Source organism: Cololabis saira, chromosome 6, assembly GCF_033807715.1.
Source record: "Cololabis saira isolate AMF1-May2022 chromosome 6, fColSai1.1, whole genome shotgun sequence".
Lineage (NCBI taxonomy): Eukaryota > Metazoa > Chordata > Actinopteri > Beloniformes > Belonidae > Cololabis > Cololabis saira.
In genome coordinates this window covers 35,085,691-35,101,765 of record NC_084592.1, presented here as the reverse complement: position 1 = coordinate 35,101,765, position 16,075 = coordinate 35,085,691, and the positions used below count along the sequence as shown (strand labels likewise).

At 39.4% G+C, this 16,075-nt stretch overlaps 1 protein-coding gene across 1 annotated transcript; it reads right to left on the bottom strand.

The window, feature by feature from the left end:
* Positions 1 to 1,625: 1,625 nt before the first annotated feature.
* LOC133445621 (homeobox protein engrailed-1-B-like) lies at positions 1,626 to 15,313 on the bottom strand. Its single transcript, XM_061722944.1, has 3 exons — positions 15,254 to 15,313; positions 9,978 to 10,449; positions 1,626 to 3,526 (listed from the first exon to the last, which is right to left on the bottom strand). The coding sequence occupies exons 1-3, from the start codon at positions 15,311 to 15,313 to the stop codon at positions 3,204 to 3,206; spliced, it is 855 nt and encodes a 284-aa protein (XP_061578928.1). The 3' UTR covers positions 1,626 to 3,203.
* Positions 15,314 to 16,075: the final 762 nt, after the last annotated feature.

Sequence of the window (16,075 nt, the reverse complement as noted above, 5' to 3'; positions counted from 1 at the left end):
AGAAATTCTAAGGAACGTGTTTATTTTATTTATTCATTCATTCATTCATCCTTCTGTGTTCCACTAAAGTTTGATTCATACATAAATCCAGTTTATTGATATTTTTATGGTTCTTTATTACCAAACAAACTACTTAATTTATAGTTTTATATGATAATTCAGCACAGATTCCCACTCTATTCCTATCAGTACGTGTCGGTTGCCTTGGAAGGTTTTAAATGTGAATATTTTACCAGCCTAACTTACCGTGGTCCGTGGGGTGTTTCTGGAAACTCCTTGGAAATTTTCCAACCATGTGCAGTCCCAATTATAATTTAAGTGCTACTTTTACAAATGTTTTTTACCTGCCAGTTGAACATTTTCTAGAATAACTCAGACAAGGCCCACTGCTGTGGCAGGGTATTGTGAGAAATGAATTGATAAATAAATAAAGCTGAAGATTTTAAATTTATGAGAATCATTTGTGTTGTTGAAGGTTTAGTCCTCCCCACAAGCCTCTGAAGTACAGCAAACCACCAAGGTCATAAAATGTGACGTCAACAGTCTGCAGCACAAAATAAACAAAATGACAAAGGCAGAGAAATGGCCCTCGATGAGAACGACGAAAACCTGCATGAAAAAAACAGTCTACTGAAGTTATAAAACGTGACTTCAACAATACATTTGGAAGTAAAAATAATAGCCTTTTTTCACATGCAGCAAAAACAGGTTGTTTTCTTAAGTACAACAGAGTTCTTAAAAACATAGCAATCCCTGCACCTTTGGCTTCCCAGCCAATAAAACAACTGTAGCCACACCTGATCACTGCTGATTCACAACATTACTGCTTCCACCTTCCTGTTCTAACCCTAACCTAACCCTAACCCGTAAACATAACTTAACCTAACCTAACCCTACCCAAACCCGTAATCCTAACCTAACGCTAACCCTACCCTAACTCTTACCCTAACCTAATCGTACCATAACCCTAACCCTAAACGTAACAGACATTTGTGTATTGATTAGCTCCGTCTTTCCACATAAACTGGTCAGACAATGTCCCAAAACACCAATCAATAAAAAATTTTGTTGGACATTGAAGTGTTAGATGCCTTGATACATACCTTGTGAGATAGAACAGTGGTTTTGAACTGTAGCCAAGAAAGCAGAGGTCTTGGAATCAGAGTAAACAGCTTTATTTGCTATGAAACAGATCTTATTTCAACAGACATAATTTTAAATCCCTGTTCTTTGGATTTGGAAAATGGACAAAGCCTCTTACCACCATGTTAAGAACTGACTCCGCCCCCAGGAACACAGACATATCCCCTCCCCCAGCACTCGCTGCGTGAACATTTACTGGAAAGAAGTGGGTCGGTTTTAAAGAGCGGCTTTGAGTAGAAAAGGTTTTATTTGAACATTGTCTCTGACAGGTCAAAAACTGTCCTTTCAGACTGGAAAGAGGATAAAATCATCAATATTCTGTTCCATAAACACCAGAGGAACTAATCTCTTGAAAATATGAAAACTTGAAGTGATTCTGTTAACTTTTACAGCTGTTCATAACACAGCTACAGAGTTATGTTGATTCTTAGAGGTCCTGGTCCATTCAGACCTCCTGAGAAGTCCTGGAGCTGTGTGAACTGTAAATAAAACCAGGATATAATCATTTACAAATCTCATAAACCCATATTTTACCATTTAAAGAAAAATAGCAGCCCATTTTGTTGTCTTAAAAAAGTTGGGAGATGAGCCGCAAAAGGCTGGAAAACTACATGGTACTAAAAAGAAACACCTGGAGGAACATCTGGCAAAGATCTGAAGCGTTTAAAGACATTTCTGTGGGCAGGGGACAAGGATGCTTGTGAGCGTTGCTGCGTGGTGGTGTAATGGAGGTCAGGCTGTGGGCTCAGCCACACGCCCAGGAACCGAGCCAGGTCAAAGCTCCAGCCTGAAACAAGAAGACAGGGACCAGCCGGTTTACCGGAGCTGTACTAGTGTCTCCCGAGTGGACAGCTGGCCTCCATCCATGTTGAAGGGTGTGTCCAGGACAACGATTGTTTCAGGGAAGGTCTTACATCTTTCAGCAAGACAATGCTCAAGTACACACTGCGTCCATCACAGCTTCTTGAGCACTTCAAAGGTAATTTAAGGGCTTGTGAGTTTTGGTCGAACATTACAATAAATACGTGGGGCTTGTCTCAGACACAGAATGTATTATTATTATCTGTAGTAATTTTTTTAGTGCAGTAAATAATATAACATGCTGCTGAATGTATTTTGCAGTTTGGATGCTGTTTAGCCAATACCAAATCAGAAACCTTTAAAAGTATTCAGACGGAGATTACGTAGAAGATCGTCGTAGATTGTATCACTAAGATTCGTAGTTACACTACCAACTGTGACTTATGGACATAAATATTGTTATGTTATATTTTAGCATTTTAGTGGGATGAATATCTGGATATGTGAACATTCAGGTGGAGAATGTTCACACAGATATTTGTGCTTCTATCTCATAGATTATTATCCAGATGTTCAGACATCTGGGTGGGGGCTGCATAACAGTATTTGTCCAGGTTTGATCATTTTGAACACATTAGCGGTTGACCACTTGGCAGGGTCGGGGTGATGTGACATCTGTATTTCTGCGTTCAGATCTAATGAGCTTGTGGTCGGAGAGTCTTAACCGGCCCTTCCCAGTCCAGACTTTCAGAACTGCAAACTAGATGAACATCTGTTTAATACTTTTTCTTAGTTTAAACATCTGAAATGTTTTCTATGTTCTCTTGTGAATAGAATATGGATTTTTGAGTTCTGGAAACCGATCCATTTGATGTTTATTATACGCAGCTTTTTGGTTCGGTGGTGCACACGTTTACCTGCATCCGAAGGTTTTCTTTCATGCTCTTTGTTTGTGGGTTTCTGATTAGAAAGTCTATAAAAAGTTCCCACAGAGGGCCACAGCATCATCTGATGTCTTAATCCATTTCTTTTTGTTTATTTTCTGGGGAACGGAGTCCAAAAAAAAATAAAACATTTCTGATTTCCAGAACCAGAGTTATGAAACCGGTGCTTCAGTTGTTGAAAATCTTTGGTTTTTTTCCGGCAGGTAACGTTAGCAGTCAAGGAAACACATCGAGCTCCTCATCGTCTCTGTCAAAACTCATGTTCGAGTTCTGTATTTACAACACGTGTGCACGTGTACGCGGTCCAGCGGACCCTCAGTCACTGTCCTCCTTGTCTTCTTCCTGGATGGTGGTGGTGGAGTGGTTGTAGAGCCCCTGCGCCATCAGCTGCAGAGCAAGGCCGTTCTTGAAGCCGCTGGCCTTCTTGATCTTGGCACGCTTGTTCTGGAACCAGATCTTGATCTGGGACTCATTCAGGTGCAGTTCTTGGGCCAGGGCCTGGCGCCGCTGCTCCGTGATGTAGCGGTTCACCTGAAACTCTGTCTTCAGCCGCTGCAGTTGCTCCGCCGTGAAGGCCGTGCGTGGCCGCTTGTCCTCTTTGCCACTCTTGGACTTCTTGAGTTTCCGCGTCCTTGGACCTGCAGTAAGGGGTAAAAGGACAGCGGAGACGTGAATATGCAGCGTTATGGTGTTCAAAAATCAAGAGTTCATTCAAGATAAAAGGAAATAAGAATAAAGAGCGACATATTCGACATGTGGTATTTGTCCACAAATGTAAAAATAAAATAACTATTTTTACTTTGCTTTGCTTTGCTTAGCTAACCTTTGAAACACAGCTAATGTTATCATCCATCCATCCATCCATCCATCCATCCATCCATCCATCCATCCATCCATCCATCATTAATCTGTTCTTATGTCCTAACATCAATGAATCCAGCCAAAATCTGGATTGGTCATCTGAGTTCTCCAGCCATCTAACCCAATTTCAAATGTTGCTATAAAAGAGACATTTGAATCTTGGACTTGCAGAGCACCCCCTGAGCTCAGCTGATGATACCATTCCTCTCCCATCACTAACTGGAAGGTTGACCACTAACTCGCCAGTAGTTCTAGCCTCGCTAAACAACCTGAAAGGGTGTGGGGATGAAGGGTTTCTGGTGCCAGACCCAATCAGCCACTGTTCATCCTGCAATTAGTGGCCTTCAGTTGGGGCAGAATCTGCTGGCCCCACTGCTGATACCTTCTCCGTATGCTGACACAGCAGCATCATGTTTATGGGGGAGGTTTCTAACATGCCTCCCATCAACGACCAATGCAGTATCCTCCTGCCCGCTAGGCAAATAGGTGTCACACTTTGAAATGGCCACACCCCCACGAACCATTTAACTGGCTAGCACTAGCCACAATTTGGTTGACTGCCGCTCACCTCAATGCATTGCAAACTGAACATTTCTGAGCCTGCATGAACCCGGTGTGAGCCGAACACAGCAGTTGTTTCTGAAACATCTGAGACGGGTGCTGCTAATGTTCGCCGGCAGCTTCTTATAGAAGAATCATTCCCTCTGCTCTGTACAAACACGCACATCTCTTCTACTGGACATCTCTAGGGCTGATCGCCTAAAGAGAAAAAACATTTTTTTTTTTAAATGTCTTTAATAAATAAACGTTTTAGAGAGGGCTGCAGTTTGTAGAGCATGGGATTGCATCAGGACCCTACTTGATAAGCAACGTGATCAGCGTGTGGTTTTAGCTGGTTTAAACCCGTCAGTTGTATCACATGTTGTTGTTGTGTGCTCGGATGTTTTTGTGTTCCTGCTCGGGTCGTCAGCAGCTGCACAAACAGAAAAAAAACATTCCCCAGGAAAAAAACAAGTCTATACCTGAGAAGTTCAGAAGAACCAGAGAGTTCTGACTCAGATCAGCTCAGACTGGTTTTGGTCTGCCTTCACAATCCTCAGTTTGAGTCCAGGTTCTACGGGGCTTCTATCTCCGTACTACAGCAGTGTGTTGTTTTTCTGCATTACTGATGTCTTTTCTCACCGCCAGACTCTTTGTCATCCTCTCTCAGATCGTATTTGCTCGGTTTGATCAGATTTATTCAGATTCTGTCACTGAGATCACTGCAAAGCCCCCCTTAGTTCAGAAGAACGGAGCAGAAAATCATTTTGTGAGTGGCATTAAAAACGCAAATGTAAAATCTTTCTCTAAAAAATATCAGGTTTCTTTTGAATTTCTTCTCTAATGTTTGACCTAAAACTAGATATTATTCTGTTGTTTGACTGATGCTGACAGGATGATTAAAACATAACTGGGATATGCAGAGGGATCGGACAAGAACAGCAGAACCAGTTACTTTATGACATACAGCTGGTATACCACTGAACCGGTCTAAACCACCGGCCATCACACTGCTGTCACGTCTGACCCTTTACCAGGTAAATAACAGTAACACCAGCAGATGTGGATTGTCCAGTAACCCTCTTGAACAAAAATTTCAAATCTGAATCTCCAGCCAGCATTTATTTATCTGGACCCAACTGGGCTAAAGTGTGTGTGTGTGCGCAGGCTCCATGTAGTTTGGTTTGCTATAATCATTCACTTCACTAAAATCCTCTCTTGTGGAACAGGTCTGGCACCCTCCCATTTACTAGTGAAGTGGTCATGGGTCCAATAAAGTGAAGTGGTCATGGGTCTATATAGTGTAGCTGCCTTCGGTCTACTAGAGTGTAGTCGTCATCGTCTACTAAAGTGAAGTGGTCATGGGTCCACTAAGTGTATTTGTCCTCAGTTTACCAGAGTATAGGTGTCATGGGCTTATTAGAGTGTAGTGGTCATCATCTAGTATAGTGAAGTGGTCATGGATCCAATAGAGTGATGTGGTCATGGGTCTACTAAAGCGTAGTTGTCATGGGTCCACGAGAGTATAGTGGTCATCGGTCTACTAGAGTGTAGTGGTCATTGGTCTACTAGACTCAGTATAGTGGTCATCGGTCTACTAGAGTGTAGTGGTCATTGTCTACTAGAGTGTAGTGGTCATTGTCTACTAGAGTGTAGTGGTCATTGTCTACTAGAGTGTAGTGGTCATTGTCTACTAGACTCAGTATAGTGGTCATCGGTCTACTAGAGTGTAGTGGTCATTGTCTACTAGAGTGTAGTGGTCATTGTCTACTAGAGTGTAGTGGTCATGGGTCTATTAGAGTGAAGTGATCATGGGTCTATTATAGCGTAGTCATCATTGTCTACTAGAGTGTAGTGCTCATGAGTCCACTAGAGTGAAGTGGTTAGGGTCTATATGAGTGTAGTCGTCATCGTCTACTAGAGTGAAGGGGTCATGGGTGTACTATAGTGTTATCAGTCTACTATAGTATAGTGGTCAATGTCTACTAGAGTGTAGTGGTCATTGGTTTACTCGAGTGTAGTGGTCATTGCTATACTAGAGTATAATGGTCATCGACCACTGGACTAGTGGTCATGGATCTACTAGAGTATAGTAGTCATGGGTCTACTAGACTGTGGTTGTCATGGGTCACTATACTGTAGTTGTTGTGGGTCTGTTAGAGTGAAATGGTCATCATTTAATAGATTGTAGTGGTAATCTGTCTACTAGACTGCAGTGGTCATGAGTCCACTAGAGTGAAGTGGTTATGGGTCTACTAGAGAGAAGTTGTTTCGGGTCTACTAGAGTGAAGTGATCATTCGTCTACTAGAGAGAAGTGGTTATTGGTCTACTTAGTAGTATTAATAGTAGTTATTTAAAAAATATATATTTATTCTTTAGACTCAATTTATTTTCCATTTACTATTCATTTTTGTGAATAATTTACCCACCCAAATTATGTCAAATGAGTGAGAGTGAAATTTGTAATATTATAAGAGCTTTTGGCTTCATATTGTTCATTTTTCATTGACTGTTTTTTGTTTGTTTTTTTATAGCAAAAGGTGCAAATAAATAGCCTATATAGGCCCATACTCTTATTTAAAAGCAAGGTGCAAAATAAAACAAACACCCCCAAAAGCAGTGGTCCCCGAGTTGCTTCTTGGTTATAATGGTGGTCCCTGGGACAAAACCAGTTGAAAACCTCTGGTCTACTAGAGTGTAGTAGTCATGGGTCTACTACAGTACAGTGGTCATGGGTTCACTAGAGTTTAGTTGTAATTGGTCCACTAGAGTGAAGTATTTATGGGTCTACTACAGTATAGTGGTCATGGATCTACTAGAGTGTAGTGGTCTACTATTGTCTCCGTCCTAGAGCAGAGTCTTAAGACTTGTAAGAAAGAATAGGCGTGGAATATCATAAGAGAGCTGATGGTCGTTCAGACTTGTCGGCCCTGGTGCTGATGTAATGTTAGACCAGCCAGGGTTCAGTAATCCATGAAACCCACACAAATGTGAAACAGCGTTTCATGTTTTTAACATTTCCAGTTATTGAACATTTTATATCTACTTGACTTTTTTTTCTAAACTATATTTTCCATTTTATTTTGTACCTTCTTTTATCTTCTTTTTTTCTGCTTCACCTCAAGTCTGTCTGATTTATTGTTAGTTTAAACCAAATCTGTGTTCACATTTAGTGTGATTTAGAGATCAGACTTGAGCTGAATTTACAACAATAAACTGCTGCATTATCCACTTCTATGAATAATAACCTCATGCTCCATTTTATTGATTTAACCATTTAATTTTCTTTCTTAGAAACTACATTCATTTTCTGAAGTTTCCGTCAGCAGATCATCGGGAGTGTAGCCTCGTTAGAGGCGGGTTTGGATCTGGAGGATCCAGGTTCAATCCCGGGATTTGCAGCCGAGCTGAATTAGGCCATTAACGCCCTAAATGCTTCCTGGGTGCCAGATAAATGTCAGCCCGCTGCAACTAGCGATGGTTTAAAAGCAGGTAACTTATTTTGGTGTATTTCCTGAGATATATATTGACAAATAAAGATTTTTCAAAATATTCGATTGATCAGTTTCGTAGATCATCATGATAAATTGCGCTAAAACAAGGTCAAATATAAGAAGAAAAAAAAAAGATCTGGAAGTGAAATCAAAGAAGCCTGATCTTTAAAACTGAAGTTTTATTCAGATAAATCCATAAATGAGCAGAACTGACTGTGTGTCAACATGTTTCGGTTAAAGATTGAATAGGTTCTTCGTCAGCTTTGAATTTAGACATTTTCATTTTCTTATAATCTAGAATCTGTTTCTGTTTTTATGTTGTACACATTAACACGTAATTTAATTTAAAATCTCAGGAGGATCTGAGATGCTGCCGTCGGCAGCCGAAGCCGATCGGGATTCTTCAGGAACGTCAACTCTATCGGCTGTAAATCTGTTTCAAGTCATTTATCATCTTTGCTAAAAAAAAGAAGGAGAGAACCAGAGGAGCGAGGAACGAAGACCAGGGGAAAAAACAATATGAGGACATAAAAGCCAACCATAAGCATGTCTCAAATATTTCTTTTCCCAAGTCAAAACCTTGGCATTCAGTCAGTGTACAGACGAAACATTTTTAAATTTAGATAATTCTTTTTCATTTTAGATTCATTAGAATGAATGTTTAAAATGTTAATACATTAAAATGAGAGAATAAAAGTTTTAATACATACAGTTTAATATAGAAATATAAAGAAAACAAAAACATAAAAAAATCATAAAAAGGATTTAATCAAATTCCAATTTTATTTAAATGATTGAAAACATAAAAAAAATCATAAAAACGATTTAATCAAATTCCAATTTTATTTAAATTATTATATTATATAACACTGATTAATCCAGAGTTCTGCTTTGAACATTTTCTGCTATTCGTTTTTAATCTATAATTGTCATATATTGTATTATGTTGTTTTATTTTATTTTCAATAGTTTTATTTTCTGAATGGAAATTAAAATGAACCATATTGAATTAAAAATGAAATAAACTAAAAGTCAAATAAATGAAAAAAGTGTGGATATATTTAAATAAATAACAAAAAACAATTATAGAACAATAATGAATCACCTTCGAAGTTCAGAATAAAACAACCGACTTTTAATTTTTACGTTACGTTTTTTTATTTAATATTTTACGTGTAACTAAATTTTAACATGAGTATATGACCACAGAAATTAATAAATATAGCCTAAGTAACATAAATGTACTAAAAACGATCAAATCAAATGCAATGATTGGAAGGTAAAATAATTCGAGATGAATTCATTTGAAACGTTTCTATTTGTATTTATTATTTTTAGGGAATGCGTGAACACTTAAGGACATTTTTAAATGAAAACCTTCAGTTTTCAAATTCAGTTACTTAAGAAAAACTTTTTTCTTTATGTCAAATTAAAACTAAGATAAAATGAAATTTAAAAAATAAATGAATAAATGAATTTAAATGTAGCGTGGAAACAAGGGGCAAATAAATTCAAAGAAGCAGCACAGAAAACACAATGATTAGATAAAAAGAAAAACTCCAGAAGGGTTTCGTTCCAATTTTCTTTTTTTTACCTTTTAAGAAATTAAAATACTGATCACGGAGAAATTCTACATTTAGATGAAAAATGATTTCAGCAAATTTCCTTTAACAAGAAAACTCCCGCACCTTCTTCTCACCGTACACTAGTTTATGAGGCCAACGTTTCGGTCATAGACCTTTTTCAAGGCATCCAAGGCAAATTTCCTTTAAAAAGAAAACTGTATTTCATTTAACTGAAATTGTGAGAAGAAGAAAACACAAATATTTCTGATTTGTGTTTTAAAATAAATGTTGAAAGCTAAATTTTAAATAAAAACAATTGAATAAATATGAAAAACATATATCAAATAAAATATAAATGCAATAACAATACAAAAAAGGAATACAAATTTAAGTGAAATAATAAAAGGAAAACAGGAACCAGTTTTAGGTTTCGGGGTTTGTCTTTTCATTTCATTTCTTTAAAAATCACGGTCCAGTCTGAAAATAAAAGTGAGCCACACTGGAAGCCTACATGAATTTATTTGATCGAAATAAAGGCACTTTAAGTCTGAATTTCCTTCTGTTTAAATGTGTGTGTTTTGTGGTTTAAACTTGAATAAAGGAGCCGGACTGACTGCGCGGTCCTTACCAGAGGAGGGTCTGTCGGAGTAGCGGGTGCAGTAGACCCAGGCGGGCCACAGCAGCGGCTCCGCGGCGGGGGACGCCGCTCCGCTGCTGCTCAGCTCCATCAGCGGGCACTCAGCCTCCTCCGCGCCGCCGCTGCTCGGCCTCTGCTCGGCTTTGGGCTGCGGGGGCCCCGCGGGGCCCGCGGCGGGGGGCCCCGCTCCGTCCGCGGCGCAGCCGGAGTCCGAGCAGGGCGTCCCGGGTGTGTCGGGCGGCCCGTCGGCCCGGGAGGGCGCCCGCTCCTTCCGGCGGCCGAAGTCCGGGCGGAGGATGTCGGAGATGAAGAAGGTGGTGTTGCGGGGGCCCTGCGGGGCCTGCGGGCCCTGCGGGGGGGCCCCGCCGCCGGCCCGCGGCTCCTCCATCAGCGGCTCCACTGATGCGCTCAGTGTGCGCGCGGCATGGTGGCGCGTGACCGGCCGTGGCTGCTGATCCACGCGCTGCGAGTAAGTGGAGTGAGTGGAGGAGTCACAGTGGGGGCTCCGCGGATCCTCACCCCGCTACACTCCACACACACTCACACACACTCACACACACACACACACACACACACCCCACGGAGCCAGGGGGGGCCAATCACAGACACGGACACCCTGACGTCAGAGAGAAGCGCGTGAACCTGCACCGGGCCGGGGGGGTCTCCACCTGGATGCGTGGATCCCCCCCCACAACACACACACACACACACACACACACACACACACACACACACACACACACACACACACACACACACACACACACACACACACACCAGGACCCACGGAGGAGCCGCGGGAGGGACAGGAGGACAAAATGGCGCTCAATAGAACCTGAGAAGAACCTGGTTCAGGTTCTGATCCAGACAGGTAGGTCGGTTCACAGGTATAGATAGATAGATAGATAGATAGATAGATAGATATATATATATATATATATATAGATAGATAGATAGATAGATAGATAGATAGATAGATAGATAGATAGATAGATAGATAGATAGATAGATAGATAGATAGATAGATAGATAGATAGATAGATAGATAGATAGATAGATAGATAGATAGAACTTACATCAATAGAGAAACAAACATTGAAAAATAATTCATAAAACATCAAATATAAATACAAAATACATAGCCTATGTGGAGGAGTGAAATATAATAGTGTTCTGGTCCTAGTTCTTGATGATCCAGGTAGGACTTAAACACACTCATGTTGGTTAAAGCTAAAGCTGTATTTAAGCGTCTTTGAGATCTTTTAAAAGCGCTCTATAAATAAAATTAATAATAATAATAATTATTATTATTATTATATAAAATGTCATCCTTCATCTGAAGTGAAGGAAATGTGCTCTCGTTTATTAATTATAATTATTAAAAATCCTGAAAAAAATTATAGTGGAGTAATTGTAATTATTAAGACACTTCCTCAGTGTTTTTAAAAATCAACCCAACAATTACAGAGACAACACACACACACACACACACACACACACACACACACACACACACACACACACACACACACACACACACACACACACACACACACACACACACACACACACAGACAAAGGACAGTAATAATAAATTGGCAAAGCTGTTCCCCTCTGCTTTTCCTTATTTTATTTTGTTTGTATTCTTTTATCTACAGAGGATTTTATCTGATTAATATATTCTATTCCATTTTTTTAAATCATTAATTTCTTTTATTTTTGTGATTTTCTTGTATCTGCTTTATTTTCATCTTGTTTATTTATTTCTTTATTCTTTTAATTTAATCTCATTTGAGATTGAATTGTTTATTTAATGCTTGTTTATTTTGTAATATGCAATTTAATATATGTATTGGTATTTGTTTGGTCTATTTTTATATTTATTACAACAATAATAATTTGGTTATTTTATATTTTCACATTTAACAATCTGATATCAATTCATATAATTTACTCATATTTTATTTGTCTTTATTTACATTTGCTTTGTTTTCTTTTTTTTTTTTTTTTTTTTTTTTTACATTTTTCCATCCTCCAGCTCATCCACCCCCCTCCTCCTCCAGTCTAACTCCTCCTCCAAACTAAAGGCTGATTTATGGTTCCGCGTTACACCAACGCAGAGCAGAGCCTACGGCACCGTACGGTGTGCGTCGCCGCGTACCCTACGCCGTAGGCTCTGCGTCGATTTAACGCGGACCATAATTCAGGTTTACTCCTATCCAGTGTAACACCCCGTCCATCCTAACTCCTCCTCCAGTCTACTGCCTCCTCAAGTGTAACTCCTCCTCCGGTTTTACCCCTCCCATAATTGTCGCTGGTGTTTCGCTGACGTCTCCGTGCATGTCCTTATCTGTGTGATAACGGCTCTGCTGGAGGGTGATGGATGGTTCGAGTCCCGCCTTCTTCCACGCCACAAAAGCATGTGCAGCTGCTGTCACATCGGCGTGCCAAATGCTCCGTGAGAACACGCGTGTACGGCTGATAGAAGCACACAAAGAGAAACTGGACAGAACCTCTTAATTGGAGTCATTAATTTCAGGTCCAGGTTGGTTTGTGACGGAGAAACACCAGCAGGTTTTCTACGAGAACAAGCGCCACTTCTCCCCCACATTCAGCAGGTTTCCACGGATTTATCGTCTTTCCTTTAATCCTGACAACATTTGTTTCTAAAACCTCAGCCATCTTTCTGGAACTCAGCACGTCACCATTTAACAGGTGTTAACATTTGGATGTTTTTTTGAGTTGAAAATGTCTAAATAAACTCTGGTTCTGGTTCTGGTTTCGGCTTTGGCTCTGCAGAACATTCCAGCTGCTGTTTGTCAAATAAAATTCATCTTTGTTTCTTTACTGCTCAAAGGGTATTTTCCACCAGTTCACCCAGCAAATGTTTCTCCACTTTCATCAGTAAACATCTGCACAATTGACTTAGTTTCTTTTAATACATGTTCTCACATTTTACCAGTGGTGGACAGTAACGGAGTAAATGTACTTGAGTACTGTACTTAAGTACATATCCAGAGGATTTGTACTTTACTTGAGTATTAGATTTCTTTGGTACTTATTACTCTTACTTGAATACATTTCCAAGACAAATATTTTTACTTTTACTCGAGTAAATTTCTAGGAAGGCTGAAAAGTACTAGTTACTTTCAGGTCTGCTCTTTTTTCTTCTTCCCTAAAATCCTATTGGACACAAGCTGTTTTTGTTAAAGGAGGAGACCTATCACAGTGCACGCTCTCCACTGGGATGTACGTAAAGCGGAAATACGTCAAGCCTCCTCAAAACGATACCGCCAAAGTAGCCTGCAACAATTAATTTAGAAAAAATATAGTAATTTACTGATTTGGAAAATAAGAAATTTACTCTTACTCTTACTTTTACTTAAAGTAAATTTAAAAGCATTTACTTTTGGATACTTAAGTACCTTTAAAAGCAAGTACTTTTCTACTCTTACTCGAGTAATATTTTGACTGAGCTACTTTTACTTGTAACGGAGTACATTTTGACCAGTAGTATTTGTACTCTTACTCAAGTACTGGGGTCGAGTACTCTGTCCACCTCTGCATTTTACTCATAATTGTTTTTCCACGCTTCCGTCGCTGTACCGTTCACCCAGTAGGCTACATGATTGTTCCTGTTGTTAAAACAAAGAAAGAAGTAAAGCAAAGTGAGCTGACCGGGGACATTCCTTCTACTTTCACAAAAGCTGAGACTCTTATTCTAATCACCAAGCAGATTAAAAAAGTTGTTCAAAGTCACATGCTCATCAAATTTGTGGTTGTGGTCCAAAGTTACTCTTTAGCTTGTATGTTGTGATGTATTGACCCAACATGAACAAAACCTGGTTCTGATCATTAGTAAGACATTCCCTGGAATTGCATAGAATTTGGTGACACTTCAGCCACAGGGGGCGCCACACTACCATGCTGATGAATATTTATATCAATATTATGCTAAAAGTCAGAAATCTGACAATCAAGATGCAATCCAGCTGGCGTCCTTTGGTTAGTCCTTGTTAGTGACATTCAATCAGAGGCTACTTCAGGCTGCAATGCTTCATCCCTGAACCCCTTTATACATGGGTGCAGATCCCGGGGGGGACGGGGGGGAGATGTCCCCCCCAATTTCTGAAAAACATAAATTGTCCCCCCAATAAAAATACCCTAAATTATTCAAAATTGAACAAATGTATTTTCAGACTTAAAGGTTGAATATGTAGAATATTTATAAAAAATATATTTCTAAAAAAATAATACATCCACGTTGGGTTTTGAGGTGTACAGAATGAAAGTATTGCTACTCCGTAATTCTTTTTTTTAAAATCTGAATTAATATTTTTAAAATTTTTGACGGGCTCGACAATGACTTTTTGTCACCGTTCTGTTTACATTCGTACCTGCCCTTACTTGTACTTGTTATGGGCTCCATATATCAATTGATCGTGCATAAAGTAGTCCCATAGGATAAAAGGAAGATGGTGAGAAGAATTTGAGATGAGTAGACACTGCGTGCCCAAAACCCTTAAGATTATATATATAACAGTTAAGTAAGCAGTGACACACACTGTTGGCTGTTTAGGACAAATAAACAAGAAAGGTAAGCACAATAAATGATTCCCTGTGCAGTATTTTTTGGCAAGCCTTTACCAATTTATGGCATGGTATGAGTTGCATATTGGCAAAAAATTGAAAATTAAAATCACGTTGGTGTCCCCCCCAATCCTGACATAGGATCTGCACCCCTGCCTTCATATCAACCCAGAACCTTCAAGACCAACTCAGAATCCATCCATACCAACCAAGAACCTTCCGAACCAACCCGGAACCTTATAGACCAACCTAACACACCTCCAGACCAAGTAGTCAGTAAAGGAGCCGCAGGTTTCAACACTTCCAGGACTGTGTCCTGTTAGTGAGTCTGATGTAGATCTTTGATTTAGCTTTTCAAATATAAAAACCAGCAGGAGATTAAAAAAAAGGAGTTAGAAGTTACACGGTGTGTCTGAACAACCACATTTAAGAGACGCAATATGAAAAGTATGTCTGAGAACCAATATGTAACACGAAAATCACAAAAATAAGTACAAAGACAGAGAAAAATGTGAGTGAGAGAAGGACACATCATTCATGATGAAAAGGAGATGAGACTGAAGAAAGGTTCTCACAGGACTGGTTTTACCGAGAGGACATGAAAGCCAAAGAAAAACGACATCACGGTGACACCTGCTGGTCAGAGATATGTATCACATGTTCAAATAAACTCGAACCTTTGGTCTGGGGTGGGCCAGCAGAAACATAATCAGACAATGGGTCACCGTCGTGTACATCGTGAAGAGTCATTTCAAAGTCAAAGGCACCCGGTACAAGAGGATTTATGTCCATTTTCCTACATCATGCCCCCTGTATGTGTGACCACACGGCAGCAGCATGAAATCCACAAAAACAAGTGCAGCTCTGGGTGCCACAGCTGTGAAAATAATCACAGTTCTACTCAGTACTCGAGTTGTAAAAGAAAATCAGGGGGGATGGTGGATTTTATCATATGGGGGCAGATAATTTGTGCTGATTACAAATAATATAATATATTACAAATAATAGCACTGACCAAAACACCTGCAGAAATACTGCAGGAATGACATAGCAGCAGTTAAATGCAGCCTTCTGTAAGCTTTAAATATCCACTGGGCTTACATCAAATACATCAAAACACAACAATAAAAAACAGTTTTCTGAACTTATCAATATGGCTCTGTCCTTTACAGGATAAGTAAAATGGATCACTGCAAAAACTCAAAATCTTAACAAGAATATTTGTCTTATTTCTAGTTAAAATGTCTCATTTTAGTAAAAAAATCTCATTACACTTAAAACAAGACTCATCACTGGAAAAAGCAACAATATTCACCTGTTTCAAGTAGATTTTCACTTAAAATTAGTAGAAAAATCTGCCAGTGGAACAAGATTTTTTTGCTTGTAATGAGAAGATGAATCTTGTCCCACTGGCAGATTTTTCTACTTATTTCAAGTGAAAATGTACTTGAAACAGGTGAAAATTGTCAAATAAGTTATTTTTCTGGTGTTATTTTTCT

What these genes read in the sequence shown, in the direction of transcription:
- LOC133445621 (XM_061722944.1), bottom strand. Translation starts at nt 15,313, where the DNA reads ATGTACACGACGGTGACCCATTGTCTGATTATGTTTCTGCTGGCCCAC. An exon ending in TGGCCCACCCCAGACCAAAG is followed by an intron (nt 10,450 to 15,253) that starts GTTCGAGTTTAT and finishes ACTTACTCGCAG; the next exon opens with CGCGTGGATCAGCAGCCACG. An exon ending in CTCCGACAGACCCTCCTCTG is followed by an intron (nt 3,527 to 9,977) that starts GTAAGGACCGCG and finishes CCCTTACTGCAG; the next exon opens with GTCCAAGGACGCGGAAACTC.